This window comes from Drosophila melanogaster, chromosome X (genome assembly GCF_000001215.4).
Source record: "Drosophila melanogaster chromosome X".
Lineage (NCBI taxonomy): Eukaryota > Metazoa > Arthropoda > Insecta > Diptera > Drosophilidae > Drosophila > Drosophila melanogaster.
In genome coordinates, this window is record NC_004354.4 from 16,484,400 (window position 1) to 16,506,916 (window position 22,517).

Consider the following 22,517-nt stretch of genomic DNA (forward strand, 5'->3'; position numbering starts at 1 on the left):
TAAATCGATAAGGGCACAGAAAAGGAACACAAAACACACACTTAATCAGCGTCGCGGTTCGTTTGAGTGGTTTTAGTGGTTCGTGGAGGTGTCAGTGGCTCACATTGAATGGATCTTGTTTCGTATAAGGTGTCGTGTGATTGATTGGGTTGATGTTAGTGTCTGGGAACGAACGGAGAAGGTGTAACGCTCACAACACAACAGCGAACAACACAAATCGCAAAATGATCAATGAACTCAATAAACTAGTGAGCAAAACGTAACTAAGGCTTTTCCACTAGCCAGCATTAATGGGCAAGCAGTCCGTTATGTGCACTGCTTGCCGAATCGCTGTAGAGAATTGTACTAAGATGATTCCACTACTCGGCAACAGTGGGCGGATAGGTCGTTTCCACCACACCCGCACCAGTGTTGCCAACTAATGAACGTAACTGAGCAATTAATTGAATAAGCTGATGAGCCGTTAATAACCAAAGTGTTTCCACCAGCTGGCATCAGTGTAGACATACTGTTTCCGCTGAGCGCCAGTCAGTGGATGCAACTTAAGGTGACGGATGATTCGAGTTGCTAAGGTTTAAACAAAAATCCATACATATTACTAATACACAGACAGTAAATCGAACAAATAAAAATTCGAATAACGAGAGTAAGAAAAGTTCATAACACTATGAAGGATCAAATCCACTGTTTTACTTTCAATTTATATAATTCCACATTACAATGCGAGTCTAATACTGTTTTCGCTTATTTATGTTTCGTTTTCGATAATGTCAGCTAGACACATAATTCAAATTTGCCATGTGGGAGTTGCTTTTTATTCGAAATATTGAAATCTTTTTCGTTTCGGCTCGGCCAATTAATCTCCGCTTGCGATGCCAGCGAGGAATATTGAAAATGCAAATGTACAAGGATGTGGGGAAGTGGTTGTTGTTAAACCAAAACCATTAACCTAGGTCCGAAATCAAAAGGGTGAGGTAAAACAAGGCTTACTAATTTTAATCTAGATTCAAAGAACTCAACCAAAGTCATAAATATTCAATTGCTAACAGTATTGACGACGAGGATCAAACTAGTTTATAAAAATGTTTAGAAACTTGAATAATATGTATCTAAGGAAAATACGTATAAGAGTACAATATACTTGGTTTTTGGATTACTGGTACTGGTACTGATACTGTTACTTTCGTTTCAGCTAAATACAGACTATCTAAGTAATGCTAAAGATTATGACGGATACGGTTACGGTTACGATTTGTTTTAGTTGTTTGTTGGGTATGATGTGATCGGAAATGGCACGGCACGGCACAGTTCCCTCAGTGCGACTCACATTGGTCAGAGGAGGTCTCAGGTCTGAGGTCTGAGGTCTGAGGTCTGAGGTCTGAGGTCTGAGGTCAGAGTTCAGAGGATCACTGACCGGCTGAAGAACAACAACACTTAGGTTCAAATCGAACGGGAACCGATACAAACAAACCAAAGAAATGGAAGCAATCTCTCGATCGAATATGAATACCAGGATGAATACTTTTTGGCTTTACAGATACATGTTCTGGTGAGTGGCTTGAATGGCTGAGTCTGAGGCTGAGGTCGAGGTTAAAAGGTCTAGGTCTAGGTCTAGAGGGCGGGGGAAGAGGTATACTTGAAACTAACTAAAGAGAATTTGCAAATTGTCAGCTAAGAACGTATTTTTAGTTTTTGGGGGATATTTCCTTTTACAATTAGTATACAGAATGCGAATTGGGTTTGATTTGATTTTTGGTATTTGCAATTGATTTAGATACTGATATTTGGTTTTAGATCGATTACGCAATTCAATTACTGGCCAATAGTGAGTTGAAGTTAACGTTAACGGTATACGCAATTATATCGTTGGCAATATACGAGTATTACGAGTATCATATAATTAAAAGTAGTTTAGTAATTGGAAAACAAGTGGATAAAAACCTTCGCTCCAAATCCAACTGATCTGGTTGGTCCTCTCACCTGATGGTTGATCACTTATTTGATTTGTCAATTTGTTACGTATTAACTTGAAACAATCAGCAATATTACGCTTAACCCAACTTTTAAATCGGCCAATTCGATTGAAGGCCTCGGCTATTTTATTCGTATCGTTATCGGCAGTCGGCGCTGATAAGCTAGATGAGCCAAAATTGGACAAAAGCAAGGCTAAGAAAAGGTTAAGTACCTGCAAATATACGATCACAATTTAGTTATCTACATCTACAATGCGATGCTTAAAGCCATGGTTAGAGGCGATAAGTCAGCATTATAGCCAGTAAACATCGTTTACAAGTCAGCAGTTCGATAAGAGTACTCACCACAAGATTGCCGATGACAACGGTGGCCAAGAAGAAGGGAATGCACGAGACATCGCCCACGTACATGCAGTCCCACATGGACTCGATCCATTCTCCGCAGAGCACCCGGAACACGATCATGAAGCTGTGCATAAAGTCGGTGAAGTTCCAGCGCGGCAGGTCGCCATCCGGAAAGCGGTCCTTGTGATCTGTCGATGGTTTGGCATTAATTAGCAATAGTTTCTAGCTCGATTCGTTTTCTACGAGTATAGTTTATGTTTTGGGGATATTTGGACACAGTTTCAATTGTTTTAATTGATTTTTATTTTGGTTTGGTTTGATTTGCTGTCAAGCCACATACAAAAGCGTGTGCAAACGGTGTTCAGCGCAGCGAGCACTCACAAAAAAACGGTGTGTTACAAGTTAAAATGCCAGAAAAATCGTACACAAAAAAAAAAAGAGTGAACCAAAAAGTATCGCACGCCTCATCTGCATCAACATCATTTGATTTTATCGAGTTCTTCAGGCTATAGAGCTACGAAAGTGTGTAGCTAAACAAAGTTTACGCTTGCGATCGCATATACAAAATGCTTAGGAAGGAAAAAAAAATCAAATAGACGAGCTTGGAGTAAATTAGCTAGGAGAAAAGTTACTTGCCGCACCTTCGCTGGCAGGTGTACTTACGGAGGACACGGGCACTCAATGATCCAAAGATCTTGAGCTCCAAGTAAATCATAAACCATTCTTATAGTCGCTAGATATCGACTATGCTGGATTGCTTAGGAGGGGCGGCGGCTTGGTTTTATTCGGATACACGGACTGGTGAGCTAAGCAGGCCACAAAAGTAACGAATTCTCAATGTGGGTGTGAAAGAAATTATAAGGTAGCATGGTTATATCTGTCTCGAAGGAATCCAAATGGATGGCATAGCTTTCAGTTGTCCGCAATCCATTTGGATTCCGATTCCGAGTTTGGTGAACACAAACACAAACGCAATAGCAGTACATACAGACAGGTGGGTCTAAATAAATTGGCATTACAATGGTTCCCAGGACGCATAGACACGAATACGTTACGTTTACTAATACGTACATTTAGTGAACAGAACACACACATAATACACATAACACACAAATCGAATTAAGTCTGATATGATAGTTGAGGATGCGATCGATCTTGCACTTACCATGATAATTCTTTCCGAACAGTTGCATTCCCATCACCGCAAAGATGAAGATGATAATGCAAAGTACAAATGTCAGATTACCCAAAGCGCCCATGGTGCGTCCCATAATCGAAATGAGTAAATTAAGTGTGGGCCAAGACTTGGCCAGTTTGAATACACGCAGCTGCAGTTAGCGAATTGATTTCGATTCGATTTGATTTGATTTGATTTATTTTTGAGGGATCATTCACAGTTCAATTGGCAATTGGTGTATGGGAAGTTGATTCAATTAGATCGGTTTATCGATTATGTTGTTTATTTAGTTAGGATTTCATTTGATTCGATTCGATTTTGATTTGATTTAATTGGTTTTGTTTTGAAAGCCGGGCAAAGCATTAGAAAAAAATATAGTGGAAAAAAGTCGTATTTAGGTTATATAGAATTAATCCAAAAAACAATCGATCTAAAGATTAAAGTCAAATATCAACGTATATCACCGATATCAATGATATTTGTACCCCATAAAGGCTTAAGTACTTGCTAAATATGTATACACGTTATATCGTTCTTACTTAGGATTAGTTCATTTCCGGTCCTATAAAAGGAGTCTTATAGCGTAACATTCGCTTAAAATGCTTTAAGTATATCTCTAGGAAAAAAAAAAATGGTTAAGCAGACATAGTTCGGGCATGATTTTCCGCTATAATTTCTTGATTAGTTTTTGATTGGCAGCAAAAGCAGAATCGTAAAAATATAGGCTAAAATCAAACTGAAGTGTGGTAAACTTAAGATGAAACCGTGCCCAAAGCGTGGCTCTCTAAACGTGTTCTCGGATTTGGCAAATTCTTGGTCTTACGTAGGTGTATTTTCAAGACTATAGCTAAGTATTAGTATAGAGTTAGAGGAGCATATAGAGTCAAAAAACGTATGTAAGTTGAAAAAGTTGGAGGCAAAAAGTTGGAGAAAGGTTGCACTAAGAAAATAGTTTCATTGCACGCTAGAACTTTGCTTTTTGAATTCGAGGCCATTGGTTATCGATATTGGTTGTGGGAGTGGATAAATGGATCTGGTTTGGGATCAGGAGGTTCTGGAGGAGGCTCTGGAGTTCTGGTTCTCCTAAAGTACCTGTGTAGTTCTTGCCAAACAGCTGCATGCCCATGACCGCGAATATGAAGATAATAATGCACAGGACGAAGGTCAGATTGCCGAGGGCGCCGACAGTGCGGCCCATAATCGATATGAGCAAATTCAGCGTCGGCCACGATTTGGCCAGCTTGAAAACACGCAGCTGCAAATTGGCGGGTCAAAAAGGAAAGGAAAACGGGTTTTTATACGAGCACGAGTACGAGTTAATTACGATTCGATTAGCGCGCATATCACGATAGTTTTTGCCTGCTAAATTGAGAGATTAGAGTAGCAATAACTTACAACTACAACTTAGGACTAGACTAATACAATTGCAGCAACGAAACGAGGCTTACCAATCGAAAGGAACGCAATACGGACAGACCCTGGACACCCTCGAGTCCCAGTTCCAATAGCGATAGGGCCACGATAATGAAGTCGAAGATGTTCCAGCCCTCCTGGAAATAGTACTTGGGGCTCATGGCCATTAGCTTCATGGTGGCCTCGATGGCAAAGGTGGCGGTGAAGAACTGTAGGAATAGATGGATGTTGTAATGTTGTATCATACGAGTAATCATATGATGATATGAATGGAATGTTCGATAGTACTCACATAGTTGCCACTCTTGAGCACGCGTTCCATCTCCTTGTTCATATCGTGGTGATCCATTGCCATGAACATCGTGTTGACCACAATGCACAGCGTGATGAAGAGCTCGACGAAGGGATCGAAGACGATGAGCGATACCCACTCCTGAAATTTCAACCAAACCCAGCAACAGTCCCACACACAAAACACATCGATGCCTTTGAGGATCACTTCGAGTGCCTTGTCTTTGAACGTCGGCCCATCCTCGTCATCGTCCTCTGTTGGGAAATAGTAAACGGAGACTGAACCATACAAAAATTTGTTATTAGTGGTGATTTGACCAACTTTGACTCAGCCAGATTGCGTTTACTTTAGATAGTTTTCATTCGTTTTCATTTTTTTTTTTGGTTTTTTGGTTTTTAATTTATTGTTTTCTTTTTTTTTCTTGTATTGCTGTTTTTGTTTGTTGAAGCTCATTGCATTGGATATTATTCGTTAAGCGGTTCAAACGGTTCAAAGTTTGTGTCTTGTGTGAAAGAGAGGCTTTGGCTTTGAGATACTGATGCTCAATTCTTGCTTTGCACATTGCATATTGCGAAAACGAAAAGTTTGTAGATAGAATTGCAAATTTTATTCCATTTTAAAGTTACTATATAAACTGAACTACTTATCCGTAAATGATAGATATTCATGTGTAGAGCTGGCAAGCTATCAATATAAGGTAAGACCTATCTAAAAAAATATGCTATTCTTAAAATAATTATTTTTCAGCTTTTTGAGTAAAACACAGTTCAAATAATTGTAAAGTTACTACATTGAAATTAATAGCTTTCGACCTATCTTGACTACGACACCCGAAGATTTTAACGTCAATTTGGTATTCTGCTAATCGATGTTGACACTTATCAACTAAAAGCTGATCGAAATCTAATTATATGCGGCTAATTTTGATAACTAACTACTGTTTGACTCTTAGCTGGGATAGGTGATTTCCTGTTTATCATCGGAATCTAAACGGATATTCTGAAAAGTCACTAATTAAATACTACTCGAATCATATTCCAATACAATCGTTGTTCGGCGCTTCAATTACCAGTGAAATTAGTTCTAAGCATATTTTTTATAATCATGAAATCATTGGATAATAGTGAATGTGATTGTACTAAATAATGAACTACGAACTGATCAACAAAAGCATGCTCTAGTATTAACAAATATACCGTTGTTTCTTATGTATTTTATTACGTCAAAATTCAAAATAACTACCAAATATGAAAAAAAGGTACGTAAAAAATATATTTATCTAGTTAGGCAGTTTTCTAAAATATTCAAAATATACAAGTATCTAGTTTAGGCATGCACTAAAATAAATAGTTAACGAAATGTAAAACATTTAGCATTGTAACCAACAAGGGAAGAAAATCGAATTTTGCGATTAACTTGAATTTTATTAAAGTCTTTTTGAAAGTTTTTGTCAAATTGAGCCTCTCGAAGGAGCAGCCTTCGTGACGACACACTGTCGTGACTGGCAGGAAAGGAGATTTCGTCACCTCTCCGGCTGCTCAGTGTGTGTGTGTGTTAGTGTGTTAAGTGTCCGTGTGTGGGTGAGAGCGACAGCGGCAGCGTGCGAAATGCGAATGCTTTACGTTTCTGAGAGTAAGCGGATAAAGGCTTTTTAGAGAGCGCCTTGCTCTCCCGCATTACGCGTGTGTATGTGTGTGTGGGTGAGAAAATAACTCTATAAATATATATGGGTGTATGGCTGTTTGGCTGTGTGAGTGTGGCTTGCTAACTGCATTTTTTAAAGTTTTGGAACGGACTGTTTTTTTTTTTGTTTGTTTTTAAACATTTGTTGTATTGGTTTTGTCATTTTTGCTTGTTCGCTTTCTTCTGTTAGCATCAACGGCATTAAATAAAATGGACGAGTCAAAGAAGTCATTCATTGGAGTATATATATATATATATGTTTGGATACATATGCATAAGTATATATATAAAATAAGTTTTGCTTGCTTTTTTTCAGCTTAAAACAGAGGAATGTAAAAGAGAAATTAAAATGATTAAAATATAAATATATATATATATAGATATGCACGCGAGAGAAGAGTTAGAATGCAGAACAGAACACAAAGGATAATGCAATGGGTGAAATATATATAAACAAAAGAAACGAATCGTTCGCATTTCGCCGACGGAAATGGGGATATCGGTTATTGGTTATCGGCTATCAGTTATCAATCGAGGGATGCACGGGATGCACAGGATGCAGGCCGCATGCGAGCTCTAGGAGCGGCACATTCGCTTCAACCATCAGTCATTCAACCAATCAATCAACCGGCCGAAGGACTCGGCCAGGTGGGGTCACAAAACGCATGCGAACCGATAAAATCAAAACAAGACCGCAATCAAAATTGCAAAATGAAATGAATAATATATGAGGGCAAATTAAATTAAATTTTTGTCGGAGCAGCCATGATGGCCAGCTCAATGAAACTGTCACTCCATTTGTTATTTTTTTTTTTTATTTTGTTTTAAGAAATTAGTCTGGAGATGATCTTAAGCTATAATGCTGTTTCTTTGTAAAGCCAAAAATTTAAATTGTTAAAAAGAGAAGAGATTGTCGGGGAAAATCGACTGGCAATCTTTATTCCCCGCGCTCTCGCAAGGCTGTTTTTACAATATTGTATTTACATGATAACGAAACAGGAAACGGAAACGGAAATCAAATCGAACAATGCACATGTAAGGTAAACACAAAAGAGACGACGATCGATATCGATTGGGATGCAAGAATGTACAGAATGAACGGAATGGAGATTAATCGATAGTAAACAATTACAGATATCAGTTAGCTTGTATCAATCCACTTACCACCGCGATCGCTTGCCCGACTGTGCCGACCAGCGGCCTGTTCGATGATGTCATTCAGGACCATCACATCTGAAAGGAGCAAAACGCAATGAGGGGTTATCGTGTGTGTAATCAGAATAATCGATAATATTGCATCAATCCACTTTAACCGTAAGGCATTGAAAAGATTTAAAGGCATTAACTATATAAAATATGATATCGCTATTAGCTTAAAGAAAATCAAAGATAAAATACATATCCTTTGAAACATAGTATTTAGCCGCCGTTTACAGAAGTTAATATTCTAATACAATTTCACGTGTCTCTTTTATTTTTGATCTGTCCTTTAGCTTGGTTCAACAGCGACTGACTGCCGCGCTCTCTGCAGAGTGGCGAGTCGATTAGTCGATAAGTTTCTCGATAATATTTGTATGTTAAGGATGGGTGTATGAGTGTATAAGCTTATGACTAGATTGGCTATGTATAATTAGGTATGTATGACTAAGAGTAAAGGAAGAGGGTAGAAGGAGCAGCCTACTACAACTCGGCCGTCCTGACAACTAGATCTCCCGATCGTAGGATTTTATAACAATTAACGTTTCTTAAAGCTAAGGGTCCTGTTTCTTATTTTATTCTTCTTAGTGGAGATACTTTTGAACGGTCTTAAACATTTTTTTGGTTTTCTTTTCTTCTTGTTTGTTTTCTTTGTTTTACAATTGCTTCTTAAATTATACTTTCGATTTCGTACAGAGTTTCTTAAATTATACTTTCTATTTTGTACAGAGTTTCTCAAATTATACTTTCTATTTTGTACAGAGTTTCTCAAATTATACTTTCTATTTTGTAGACTCTTAATTTTTCTTTGCCAGTGTTTTATATTCTGTATGCTCCATACACCCCGGTAAGGATTGCGAGAAATTTGAAATCCATCAACATCTTCCAGAAGGAAGCGATCATTTTTGAGAACTTTGCTTATGACATAGGGTCCTTTATGCTTTGGAATTAACTTCTTAGCTATGCCTGTTGTTGAGTCAAAATTTTTAACCATGACGTAGTCGCCTTTTGTGAACACTCCTGATCGTTTTCGTTTTTTGTCAACATATTCTTTATTGTATGCTTGTGCTATTTTCTGACTTGCCTCGCCTTTATTTCTAATACTTTCTAAATCTCTTTCTTCAATCGTTTCTCCAATTTCCTCAATTTTTTCTTTTAACTCATCCATAATTTGTCCTTTTTGTTGTAACCCAAATAACATTATGCTAGGATACTGTTTAATGCTGCGGTGTAGTGTATTGTTCAGGGTATATTCGACCTTTTCTAAGACTAAGTCCCAGTGTAGACCTTGATCAGGTTCAATTAACTTGCTAATCATTGGACCAAGACTTCGGTTTATACGTTCAACTTGACCGTTGGCTTGTGGCGATCCTGTTGCAATTTTTATGTGTTTAACATTGCATTCTTTCAAAAATGAGTCAAAATCGCCAGACGTGAAACATGCTCCTCTATCTGATATGATACACTTAGGCCTACTGTATGCTCTGAAGTAGTCATTTAACGATTGTATGACTTCTTTTGTGTTCGTAGTTTTTGTTGCGTATAGTCTGACAAACTTTGTGAATGCATCTACTATCACTAGAATATGTTTCTTCGGTCTAGCCAAGTCTACTGGACCATAATGGTCAATATGGATTATTTCAAAAGGTTTGTTTCCCTTAGGTATGTTGTGTAGAAATCCTTCTGTTTTTCCTGTTTTGGGACTGAATGAAATACATTTTAAACAGTTGCTGATATGTGTGCTACACTTCTGTTTTAAATTTGGAAACCAATAGTTTTTCATTATAGCTTCTATCATTTTGTCTCTTCCTACGTGTCCAAGTTCGTTGTGATATTTGTATAACACTTGTTCTTCCATTTCTATCGGAACGTAGAACAGCAATCTATTTTCATTTGTCTTTTTGTAAACTATACCATTTCTCATCTCATACAATTTATTTTCTGTGTTTTCTAACAATTGCCTGATTTCTTTTAATTTTGTATCTTTCCCTTGACATATAACTAGATTATCTTCGAAACTGTTTGTTTGTATTACCATAATATTTGTACACCTACTCAGTGCGTCAACATGTTGCATGCGGCTACCTGCCCTATGCACAATTTCAAAATCATAACCTTGGAATTCTAAAGCCCACCTGGCTATCCTAGGGTTTAGCTCTTTTTTGCTTAGGGTCAAAATTAATGAGTTGCAGTCGGTGACTATTTTAAATGTCCTCCAATGAAGATAAACTCTAAATCTACGTAACGAATAAACAATGGCTAAAGTTTCTAACTCGAAACTGTGGTATTTTGATTCAATATCTGTTGTCCGTTTTGAAAAGAATGAAACTGGGTGCCATTTCTGGTCCTCCTTCTTTTGCATAAGTACAGCACCGAATCCAGAAGAACTTGCATCACAATGCAATTCTGTTTCGTGTTTATGGTTGTATATAGCTAAGACCGGTGACTGTATTAATTTATCTTTTAACATATTAAAACAAATCATTTCTTCACTACCAAATTTGAACGGTTTATCTTTTTTTAGAATGTCATGCAATGGTTTAGCTAGTCTAGAAAAATCTTTTATAAACCGTCGAAAATATGAGCATAATCCCAAAAAACTTTGTACTGTATGAACATTATTAGGTATTGGGAAATTTTTTATTGCCTCGATTCCTTTGTCATTGGGCATTATGCCGTCTTTATTTATTATGAACCCAAGATATTTTATACTTGATTGCATAAACTCACATTTGTCTATTCTTAATTCAAGTTTATTTTCAACTAATCTTTTAAAAATTTCTTTCAACGTTTCTAAGTGTTCGTTTATATTTTCGGTTGCCAATAGAATGTCGTCCATATATACTACTACTTTGTTTTCTCTAATCATATCAGCAAAAATTTTGTTAACAAATCTTTGGAACACAGACGGGGCGTTTTTGAGGCCAAATGGCATTCGCAGCCACTCGTATTGGCCTAATGGTGTAACGAAAGAGGTGTATTTTATTGATTCTTTTTTAACATGCACGTGGAAAAAACCGTTTTTAAGATCGAGTTTGGTGAAAACAGTTTTCTCATTCATTCTATCTAACAAGTCATCTATAAGAGGTAGAGGATAGTTGTCTTTCATTGTCATTTTATTAAGTTTTCTAAAGTCGACGCACATACGTAAGTCTCCAGTTTTCTTTTTCACTAAAACAATAGGCGATGCATATTCCGAGTCGCTTGGTCGTATAAATCCGTTTTCCAAATATTCGTCTAATAGTTTTTGTAACCTGTCTTTTTCTGTGTATGAAAGCCTCCTAGGAGAACAGCTAAACGGTTTCGGGTTTTTCAAACACAATTGTATTTCACTTCTAACTGTCGGTTCATTTGGCCTTTTTGCATTTATATAAAAATTTCTAAACAACCTATCGAATTCTAGTTGTAACCTATTGCTAACATTTTCTCCTATTTTGTATTCTAACTCACTTTCAGTTACATGACATATTCTTAGTACTTCCTTATCAAAGTTGTGATTTAATTGTTCGTAAACGTTTTTATCTTTTGGCAATTTAAAACTAACGATTTCTTTTGAAGTGTTAACAATTTCATCTTCTGATAATTTTGATTTACTGACATTCTTTTGTTGATTAACTATTTCATCTCTTAACGATATTGGACCAGTTTCTTTATGCTGTTGATTAACGATTTTATTTTCTAACGATTTCGGACTAATAGTTGCATTTTTAAACGATTTTGGACTAACAATTTCATTCTCTAACGATTTGGGGCTAACAATTTCATTTTCTAACGATTGTGAACTAACAATTTCATTCTCTAACGATTTTGGACTAACAATTTCATTTTCTAAAGATTTCTCAGGACTATCATTTTCAGTAAACATTGATATTTTGTTTATTTCCATGGGTTTTCTCAACGCAATCATTCCCAAGGTGTACGGGTCTAAATTTAAATTGCATGCAGTTAAAAAATCTCTGCCGAGAATAACATTATACCTCATAGACTGGTCGCAAACAATGATTAAACGAAAATATATTTTTATTGATCCTTTCAATACATAACATGTGGTTTGTCCATGTGTTTTGAGAATACAGTTGTTTAAACCAAAATAGCAAGTATTAACTAGGGCTAACTTCATTGTCTCGTTAATAAGTGACTTTTTAATGATAGATATAGGACTGCCAGAGTCTATGAGGCATTCTGAAATTATGGGCTTATAAGCATTTTCAAAAAAATTAATTTTAAACCATCTTACATAATTATTAGATGAAACGCTCTTCCTTGTGGGACATTGTGCCACCAGGTGTCCAAGTTGTCCACAGGCGTAGCACGAACCTGGTTCACGTTTGGGCTTCTTGCAGATGTCAGCTTTGTGTCCTCTTGAATTACAGTTTGCGCATCGTATGGCATCTTTGTAGTCGGTTGGCTGTACAGGTGGCTCCCTCCGAGCTGGCAAACGGATGTTCGAAAATGCGCGTAGCATCTCCGATGGAGTAGAGAAGCATTGAATCCGTGCTTGGGTACGGAAATTTTGTAGCGGTATGCCCTCTATCATCTGGTCCAGTAGTTCGTCGTCGTCGATGTTTATCCCGTTTGAGAGAGCCATCTTCTCGTCGTAATAACTGCAGAAATTCTCCTCGGTTTTCCACTTGCGACTCTCGAATTTTCGCCGGATCTCAGCCTTGGATGATTGCTCGCCAAAAGTCAATGACAATTGATCAAGCAAATTGTCAATTGGTTCGATCAATCGAGCAGGGTGCGCATGTAACCAGACTTGCGCGTTTCCTTTAAGTTTAGTGATGAGTAAGATGCGTAAATGGTTGTCATCGATGTTGAAAGTGCGTGCGATATTTTTGACCACTGTTATCCAGGCACGCGCGCAAGTTTTCCCATCGTAATCGGTTATCGTCTCTTTGGCGAGAGCGAGAGCATCAACTGGAAAACGCTGGCTCTCCGCTCTCTCGTTGGATCGCTGCGGCGAGTGAAATGTTGTGTTCTCTTTTGTGGCGCCAGCCTGCGTAAACTGCGCCGTCTGGATAACGGAACTAACTGTAGCCTTGCTTTGCTCTGGTTGTTGTTGTTCTTGGAACTGCAAGCTCGATCGTGTTCCGTTAAGCATTGCCTTCGCTTCTGCTAGCTCTGCGCGTAGTTGCTGTAGCTCGAACATGTTTGTCTCCCTCTCACTGCCAGTTTCGGTTGATTCTTTTCTGTTCATCGCATTCACACTTACGTGATCGGTGTTAATTTCACAATTCTGAAAATCCAGTGAAGAAAAAATGTCGTTTCCTGGTGGAGCGTTTTTCTGGGGGTGCTCCGGTGGACAATCGCCCCGAACTGCCGTTGGGATGTCTTGCAGCCTCGCGATTAATTCGGTTTTTGTGCCCTCCGTATTTTGGCCCAGAATACGTAGCCAATCTTTTAGGGTTGTCAGCGAAAAGTCGTTCAGGATGATTTTATCGTCCATTTTGGATTATTAATCCCACTTCTGAGATTTTAGCCGCCGTTTACAGAAGTTAATATTCTAATACAATTTCACGTGTCTCTTTTATTTTTGATCTGTCCTTTAGCTTGGTTCAACAGCGACTGACTGCCGCGCTCTCTGCAGAGTGGCGAGTCGATTAGTCGATAAGTTTCTCGATAATATTTGTATGTTAAGGATGGGTGTATGAGTGTATAAGCTTATGACTAGATTGGCTATGTATAATTAGGTATGTATGACTAAGAGTAAAGGAAGAGGGTAGAAGGAGCAGCCTACTACAAGTACTTCTACCATATATTGATTAGGGGTGTATATCGATTATATCCTACCTTTCATATCAACCACCGTTTGTGTCTGGACGGGCTCGATAAAAGGATTGTCATGATGTTTAATCTTGCCAGCTTCGTCCGTGCACTCCAGGCCAATTTCCTGTAATTATCGAAATAATCGGTTGTTGAAATCGATAACAACTGATTGCCTGTACGCAGGAGTAAAGATGCTTACGTAGTCGCGATGATCGAGCTTGTGATTGGTGTCCAGACAGGTGGTGCCGCCATTGGTGGCGCCCACTGATTGATTGCGTGTGTTCCGGTTGCGCAATTTGCTCTCCTTGGTCATTGTGCTGACGCCCATGACGGCCATGCCGCCGAGTAGATCGCCATGTGAGGTATACGATATTCGGGACTGATGCGAGGTATACGATGAGTGTCGGGAGCCTGGAAGGAAATCATGTTACAGTCAAGCGTTTAAGCGGCATAACAGCACATCAACTCACCTAGATTGCCATAGTACACGGGCACTATGATGGCCCCATTCTCTTCGGACATCGGGGTGACGGCATTCGAGTCGTCGGCATAGGGCAAGTGCTGCTGGGCATCCTGATATGTTGACAATACCAATGGCTTACGATCGCTACCGGGTATACCAAAGCGGCCACGTCCGTTCCGTATCGTGTACTGGACATGGTTACATATGGATATGGAATTGAATTTGGTTAGTTCATCTGCTTTGGCCCTCCGGCATCCACTTGCACACTCGCACACACACGCACCCACTCGCGCATTCAGTGAAGCCACACAGCATTGTATATTATATATATATTGATATACAGTCGTAATTAGAGTTATTACAAAGTAGTTATACAGCAGAGAGCAGTAGTAGGAGTAGGTATTAGGTGGTATTTGCCGAGAGTGGTGAGAGTTATGACGCTGGGTATTCTTCGTCATATTAGACTCGTTATCGATGTGATTGAAATGAGCAATTATAGACAACAATAATAAATCAAGAGCGGAAGAACAAATCAAATGATCTGACCACTAAATCAGTTCAGATTGCATGATCTGAGCTGATTTCGTATATTAATATTAGTATTTAATTTTGTAAGGAAAGTAGACTGAGAACGGACCACAGTCAGACTTCAGAGGATTACTGGTTTCATTGGTTGCTTTGTTATTTTTTGTGATTTTGCGTATAGATAGACGTAGTACTTACAGATAACAATAAAAAATTAAAACAAATAAGACTGGTAAGATAACAAATCAAAGGGCAAAACGATCATAAGAATGCACATCGAGACATGACAGTGATCGTGATCGTGACAGTGACAGTGACAGTGACAGTGAGCGGTGACAGTGGTTGCGATTGTGGCAGTGACCGCGTAACAGTGACCGAGAGATGAGCGACATCCGGACGAGAACTGTTCCCTTCGAAGCCCACTGCTGAGATCAAGCTAATCAGGTGTACAGTGTACAGTGTACAATGGTACAGTTGTACAGTTGTACAGAGGAGGTACAGAGGACAGGTACACAGAGACAGACACACTTACAACCGAGTACAGTTAAGAGCAGTACAGTTAGTTAGACGACTATACGTTATAGATGGATATGCACGATAGTATACATATATAACAGTATATATATATTGAGGGATATGAAGATACAGCGATACACAAAACAAGGCCAAACAAAAGGAAACACAATTATCGAAGAGTAGAAAACCATAAAAACATGTAGACAGTAATAGACGATTAGGTGAGTATGACTATGTGATTATGGCTATTATGTTATGGTAAATGCAAATGCGAAAGCTTATCGATATGGTTAGTGCCACATATGACTCTCGTATCCAAAGATGATCTGGTATTACAGATGCTACGCTAACTAGTCGCTTAAATGTTAAGTTGTTGGGTTTGATGATCCAAGGACATCGTTTCAGTATTGAATGGAAACCGATCCGAAAACTATATATGTATGTTAGTTATGTTCTAAACGCTGTACAGTAGCAACTGCCTACAAGATACGATTACTTGGCTAAAACTAAGACGGTGACTTTCAGTCATAGATGATCGACGAGTGTGGCTGTTGTGATTCGTGATTTGTGAACTGTGATCTCTGATGATCTATGGCCAATTCCGCGGTTTCGGATCAAAGATCCGCATGGCCGATGATGTGTGTATCTGTGTAACGCAATTCCGTGTCTGTGTTAGTGGACGGTGTATCTGTGTGCGGTGTCAGTGGGTGTGTAGCGTTCGAGTGTGTGTGTGGGTGTGTGTGTGTTGGGCGCTTACCTTGTGAGAACTACGTGATCCCCTGCGTATGTTAAACGGTGAACCAGGTAAGGATAAGGATGTCTAAGTTTTGTTTTATTTTCGGTTCGTTTTCATTTTTCATTTGTTGTACAAACAAAGTATAAATAGAAGAAGAAAAAGAAAAATGAATCAAATAAAATATATATATTCCTCGATTGCGATTTTATTATCTATGGATAAATGTATATTTATATTTTGTACAAAAACGTTTTTTTTTTTTTTTTGTTTTTTTGGGGTTTGGCATAAATTATTTGGTTTGGTTGTCTACGATTTAAAGGAAAAGTTATTACTTGGAGCGTTTAGTTGTGAGAATACGCGTGTGTTATATGTGTGAGTGTTTTTCTGTATGTGTACATATTGTGTTAATATTATGTATGTATGTGTTCCTTTTAACATGATAAGATAGCAACTATTTTACATTTTGTAGTTTGGTGAACGGTTGATTTGAGTTTTAAATTTGTGTTGTGATTTCGGTTCTACTTCAGCGTAGCGTTTGATTAAAAAGTTGATTCGTTTAGCTAAATATTTAAGGGTCGGGGTTGGAGAACTAAATAACTAAAATGTTCCAAACAGGGTTAAAATACTAATACAGTTCTTAGATCAAGAATCATATCAACCAACAAAAGAGAAAACTTCAATGGAACAATACGGAAAACGAAAAGATTTGAACAAACGTCGATCGGGAAAATCGGTCCCATTGGCGGAAAAGCCGGCTCAATAATGAAAACGAAAATAATCGAAAATCAGAATCAGGTATTAATCGGTAAGTTCTACAATCAACTCTAGGCAAATCTCTTCCAAACTTCGTACGGATGCATTTCTAGTTTCAATTCACAACTCTACTGCGGCTTTCGATCTCTTTTTTTTCGTTGCATACTCAGCGGGGCATGGCAAAAGGGGCGGCCAACGGATCGAAAATATGGGAAATATATCATCTACACGGTATGTCTGGACGGATTTCATCGAACCAGGCTTTGCCTTTAGTCCTAATCAGACACTGATTTCAGTTTTTGGGTGTGTACGCGTGTTTTGTTTCTTGTCTGTGTAAGTTCGCTTTGGTTGTTTTAACAGAGCCAGACAGAGAGAAAGTTGGAGAGAGAAAGAGTGTGTGTGTGTGGGAGAGAGAGAGAGAGAGAAATAGAATAGGAGCGAGAGAGAGAGAGCAACCTACCTGAGGCAACTGGGGACTTATCGATATACGATATCAACGGTCAATCCCAAATAGTTTCTGCTCTCATCGAAAACTATCTGAGGCTGCCCTGAGCAAAATTGATGGTTGGTTAGAACGAGCTAGCGAGCGAGCGAGCGAGAGCGAGATAGCGATAGCGAGTTATCAATCAGTATATCGGTTAGGTATATATCGTGTGAAATAGTGTTTTCATTATCTTAGTTATTCAAGGCGGTTCATTGCTGTGTTAGCGGGCTCATAACTTAAACGGAAAAGCCGAAAACATTAATATTCAGCAATCGAGCGTTAGCTGCTCGATAAAGGGAACCGCTTACTATCGGTTATTGGCTATCGGTTATCGCAGAGATCCTCCAATTGCGCGCGTGTTCTGTGTAAGTGTAGCTGTGCTGAAAAGCAATCGCTTGCCATTTACCAAAAAATCCGTGTTTCGTGAGAGGTACATAACTAGCATAGCGATGAAGAGAAAAATCTATGGTTATCGCAATTGGTTATCGCTCGCCCGATAGGTATACTGGTCGATTGGACTCGATTCGTTTTGATTCAATTTAATTCTATTCAATCTGGTGCTACGAGCACAAGTGGCAACTTTCTCCAATCAATGGATTCTAATTTTCGGAAGTCGATTGTGGCGTGTGTCAACTGTTATAATTGTTATACATTTATAGATGCTATAACGGGAAATGTAACGTTCGTTCAATGCATGCAATGGTTATGCAGCCACAGAAATTATCAAATCCGAAACTCTATCGTACAATATATCAACAAATATCAAAACGGAACATTAAACGAAATATCGGAACAGGAACTCAACATCAACTCAAAGAAACCATTGATCGGTGGCAATGGCCAGGGATCGAGAACAGTATGTATACAACCGAAATCGAATCCAAAACAATAGTCGAAAATGAAGTCAAATCAAAAACCGAAAAAGCGCAGTGGTTTTTATATGGGTTCAAAGCCTTTAAGCGCAGGTCCAATAGTCAAGCCAAGCTGACGAATCTGAAGCCTATGATTTTTATTGGTTCCGTTAGCGTTGCAGAATGCGGTACGAAGCCAATTGTCAAAGCATCCATAACATATGTATATACTTTGATAAGGAGTTTTTGATGTTACCTAAAGCATTCCGAGCAATGACCCAAAATCAAAACGAATCGAAATGTTAAGGATAATTAAGAAATCAGTCGAAAGTAAGGACAAAACTCAAAACAAATACAAATTTGAAGCTAGGCAAATGGAAAATCATTGTCAAAAGCTCCTACAATAGAACTTGAAAACTGTCTGGGAATCTATGTATATCCCGCCGACACTCACGCGCACACAGGCACTCGCATGCACATAACGAACGGAAATGATAGTGGAAAATTAAAACAGAAGAAGAATAATTAATGATAGAGTTATAGATAGATAGAGATAGATAGGTAAAAAGATTAAAGAACATACATACATATCGACACGCACTAACACTATATCCATATACAGGTATGAAAGGATTCAATATCTAGTTGCATGATCATACGGGTAAATTTATACAGCATATAAGGCACGAAATGTACGATCCAATTAAAAAAGGGAGAGATCTAACAAAATTATCAAACTAATCCAAAGAAAATCGACGAGAAACGATACAAAATGATAGGCGATAACTGGAACTCAGGTTCGATAACAATGCAATGGCAATGTAACGATAGCGGTAACGGTTACTATAACTGTAGCTTTTACTGTAGCTCTAACTTTATCGGTAGCGGCGACGCGACTAATCGATAGCTCTTGGAGGGACTCAAAGCTGCAACGCAAGCTGAAAGTGGAGCCAAGTGATCGGTGATCGATAGGCAGCGATCGGAAGACAAGACCCTTGCAGTGGAGTCGATTAGAATAACGAAAACGCAACGGAAAATCAACCTAACCGAGGCCAAAAGCAACTCAAGCCAACACATATGCATATATGTATGTATATAATAATCGATGGCCCGTCGGGCCAATCAAATACAATTCAAGTACAGTTAACACATCTAGGTCTAACGACATTGGGTACAGTAGAGCCCAAAACGCAAAAAGCGAAACGGAAACGAAAGAAACGGAAAGCAGTATCGAAACGAAGAGTATTTGTATGGTGAACGATAAACGAAACGAACACGGAAACGGAAACTCGTCAAATGGAATCAAACTGAAAAGAAGGGAACGAAACGGAACGGTACGGAATGGAACGGAACACAAAAGACTGGAATGGAAAGGAAGGTAAAGAAAAATGCTGCGCCTGCGCTCGGAATACTTACCGTGCTCACTTTACGAACTTTGGTAGCTTGGTGTGCTGTGGTAGGTGCTGGTTGTCTTTGTATAACGCTCACCGACTCCGACTCCACCTCGACGCTCCGAATGGACATCTTCTCTTTGTTGTTGTCATCGTTGCCCTTCTCGCCGCCAACAAATAGCTCATAGCTGATGCAAGAATACGTCGGACTCTTGGCCATTTCCGGATGCAGTGCAGCCTCTTCGGCGGCAGCCGCATCCGCTGCTGCCTGAGCCTGCGCATTGGCCCGCTCCTCCAGCTTGGCCGCTTTGGCGGCGGCAGCTTCTTCCGCTTCCTACAACAATTGTGTATGGTAATTAGCGATTATGTACAATCCCATCACTCCGCAATCTCACACATCCGGAGGATTGGATTTGGGGCTATTTGAGGGGTAGGAATGGGACTTTCTCAATAAGGGGTTTGGAGTTTGGTACATTACGAAAAGCAAAACTACAACACTACTTTGATCGGTTATGGTTGATACATAAGTACACAGATCAAATAAAATCATACAGTAAGGTGCTGTGCTGGGTCGGTTTCGTTTTTAGTTTCGGATCAGGATCAGGATTTTGGATATAGGGGTGGAACTTTTTCGATACATATTTATATAGATATTTATATATATAGATATATATATATAGAGAGAGAGAGAGAGATAGTAAGTATAGGTTGTGAGTAATTTGATTTCTTCTTTTGTTATTTCCGTTAATCGTTTGTGACTAGTGACAGGATCGGAACTAATGGTGCACTAAAATCATAAGTAAGTACGAGTATATCTCCAACGAGTTTACATACAAGATAAATTATATAAGTATACACATGGAGAGATAGAAAAGGGCAAGTTCCAGGAACTTTGAAAGCTAAATGGTTCGTGATTAGGACCAGGTCCTATATAACAGTTACTGGATGACAGTATCAGACGGAACCGAGCTCGACACTTTATACACAATGATTGAAAAGTACAGGATAGACAGAGTAGTTTTGATAAGATGTTGCGATAGTTTTAGTTGATTAGTTGATTAAGTTTCATAGACAGTTAGCTAAAGCATACGATATTAGGGCATACGATATACGATACACGATATACATACGAGTAGTCGACTCAAATTCATATTCATACTCATAATCATATTGATACTGATATTGATATTCATATTCATATTCATATTCATATTCATATTCATATTCACATGGTACATACAAAAGAAAAAAGCAAGTCTGTTGTGGTTGCTGCTGTATTCGAGTCATTGGTACGGGTAGATATTCTCAATATTCAATCGAGTTCCGGCAACAATCGAAATTGAAATTATCTACCACAACTGTGATAGTTGTGTTTGGTATTTGGTACGGTATAGTAGTAGTAGTTAGTGGTTCTGTACTGTACTTATGTCTCTTCTTGTCCCACTGCGTAGCACTTGCTGCTGCAGTTGCAGTGGCAGTTGCAGCTGCAGTTGCTGTTGCTGTTGCAGTTGTCTGGGGCAGTTGGTCTGGGTGTCTACTTACACGTATCGCCTCCTCTTCGGCAGCCTCTTCTTCTTCGGCCTTCTTTTGCAATTCGTCATACGACATGGCAACAATGGCCAAAATCAAATTCACAAGATAGAATGAACCTAGGAAGATGATGACTATAAAGAACAGCATGTGCCATGGTCCGGCGGCGCGCAACACCAGCTGGTACAGATCCTCCCAGAAGTCCTGTGTCATCAGCCGGAAGGCGGACAGGAAAGCCCATCCGAACGAATCGAAGCTGGTGTAGCCATAATTCGGATTCGGACCAAACCCCTGCAGGCACACGTAATCGTCGTCGCATTGCCTAGTATCGAATGGGATCGCATGGAAAGATAGATAGATCACAAAAGAGTTTATATTTGTTAAACGCAGCTATGCAGCATAGGATATGGATATATCCATATCGTAGCATAGGATATGGATATATCCATATCGTATGCAATCGATAATGCACTTACCCCGCACCGGATATATTGCCGCATAACGGAAATGAGATGCCCTCGTCCTCGGAATACCAATTGGAGCTATTGCGATTGTGATAGTCCCAGTTCTCGTCGGTCAGATTGCCCCAGGAACCGTCCAGCGGGAACTTCTTGATGCACTTCTGCGTGAGCACGCCCATATAGATCTGTAGGCCCATCAACGCGAACACCGACAGGGAGAACATGGTCAGGATAATCACATCGCGCAGATTCTTCACCGATTCGATGACGGCGCCGACGATGGTCTTCAAGCCTGTTTGTGGGATATTTTATTGGGTGATCGTGTTTATTTGATTAATGTATACGAATTTTAATAATCTAGTTAATATGCCTTTCATATGCAGATTTCATACCTGGCACAATGGCTACGGTTTTAAGCGCTCGCAGCACCCTAAACGTTCGCAGGGCTGCTAGATTACCTAAATCTATACCCATGGTCACATAACTGCGTTTCGTATATAGATCGTTGATTGGTTGGGGGCAGCAGATACAAGTTGAGATACAGATACGGATATACACACAGAATGTCATCGAGTATTAGTAATTAGAGTGCTATAGGCATGCAATTAGTTTATTCGTTTTATTTATAGAATTTGCTTCGATTCGATTTGATTCGATTGCATTCGATATAATTACAAATGTTGTGGGTTCATTATTCGTTCGTTGTTCTTTACAAAGCAATTAAGGTAAATCAAACGAGTGAGTGTGTGTTTCTATGTATGTATGTATGAATGAAAGGTATGCTTGTATGCCATAAAAAGCCCAAAATGAATGCGAACTTTGACATATGTATGCCGCCCAAGCATAGGTACTAAAATAAATAAAGCTGCGACCGGCCCAAGTTTATTACACATTTTGTAAATTAGCTTCACCTGGCCCACTTCCCATTTCCCACTACATTGTGTCCCGCTCCCCCATATCC

The 22,517-nt window shown here is 39.0% G+C and overlaps 1 protein-coding gene across 60 annotated transcripts in view, besides 1 other annotated feature; it reads right to left on the minus strand.

The window, feature by feature from the left end:
• Positions 1-22,517, minus strand: part of para (paralytic) — a 78,070-nt gene that overhangs the window by 29,373 nt on the left and 26,180 nt on the right. For 12 of the 60 annotated variants that reach the window (NM_001201703.3, NM_001298404.1, NM_001201722.1 and 9 more), the window contains 14 exons: positions 21,949-22,040; positions 21,572-21,848; positions 21,108-21,417; positions 19,591-19,899; positions 16,108-16,170; positions 14,317-14,497; positions 14,046-14,257; positions 13,871-13,970; positions 8,048-8,116; positions 5,201-5,478; positions 4,944-5,117; positions 3,484-3,646; positions 2,319-2,506; positions 1,981-2,185 (listed from right to left, as the gene is read on the minus strand). In NM_001201703.3, the coding sequence (NP_001188632.1) occupies positions 1,981-2,185; positions 2,319-2,506; positions 3,484-3,646; positions 4,944-5,117; positions 5,201-5,478; positions 8,048-8,116; positions 13,871-13,970; positions 14,046-14,257; positions 14,317-14,497; positions 16,108-16,170; positions 19,591-19,899; positions 21,108-21,417; positions 21,572-21,848; positions 21,949-22,040 (2,621 nt within the window). Of the gene's footprint in view, positions 1-1,941; positions 2,186-2,318; positions 2,507-3,483; positions 3,647-4,587; positions 4,751-4,943; positions 5,118-5,200; positions 5,479-8,047; positions 8,117-13,870; positions 13,971-14,045; positions 14,258-14,316; positions 14,498-16,107; positions 16,171-19,590; positions 19,900-21,107; positions 21,418-21,571; positions 21,849-21,948; positions 22,041-22,517 lie in introns of all 60 variants that reach the window. The other 48 variants (NM_001201713.1, NM_001201701.1, NM_001201696.1 and 45 more) reach the window with 22 other exon arrangements.
• Positions 8,302-13,821: a mobile genetic element.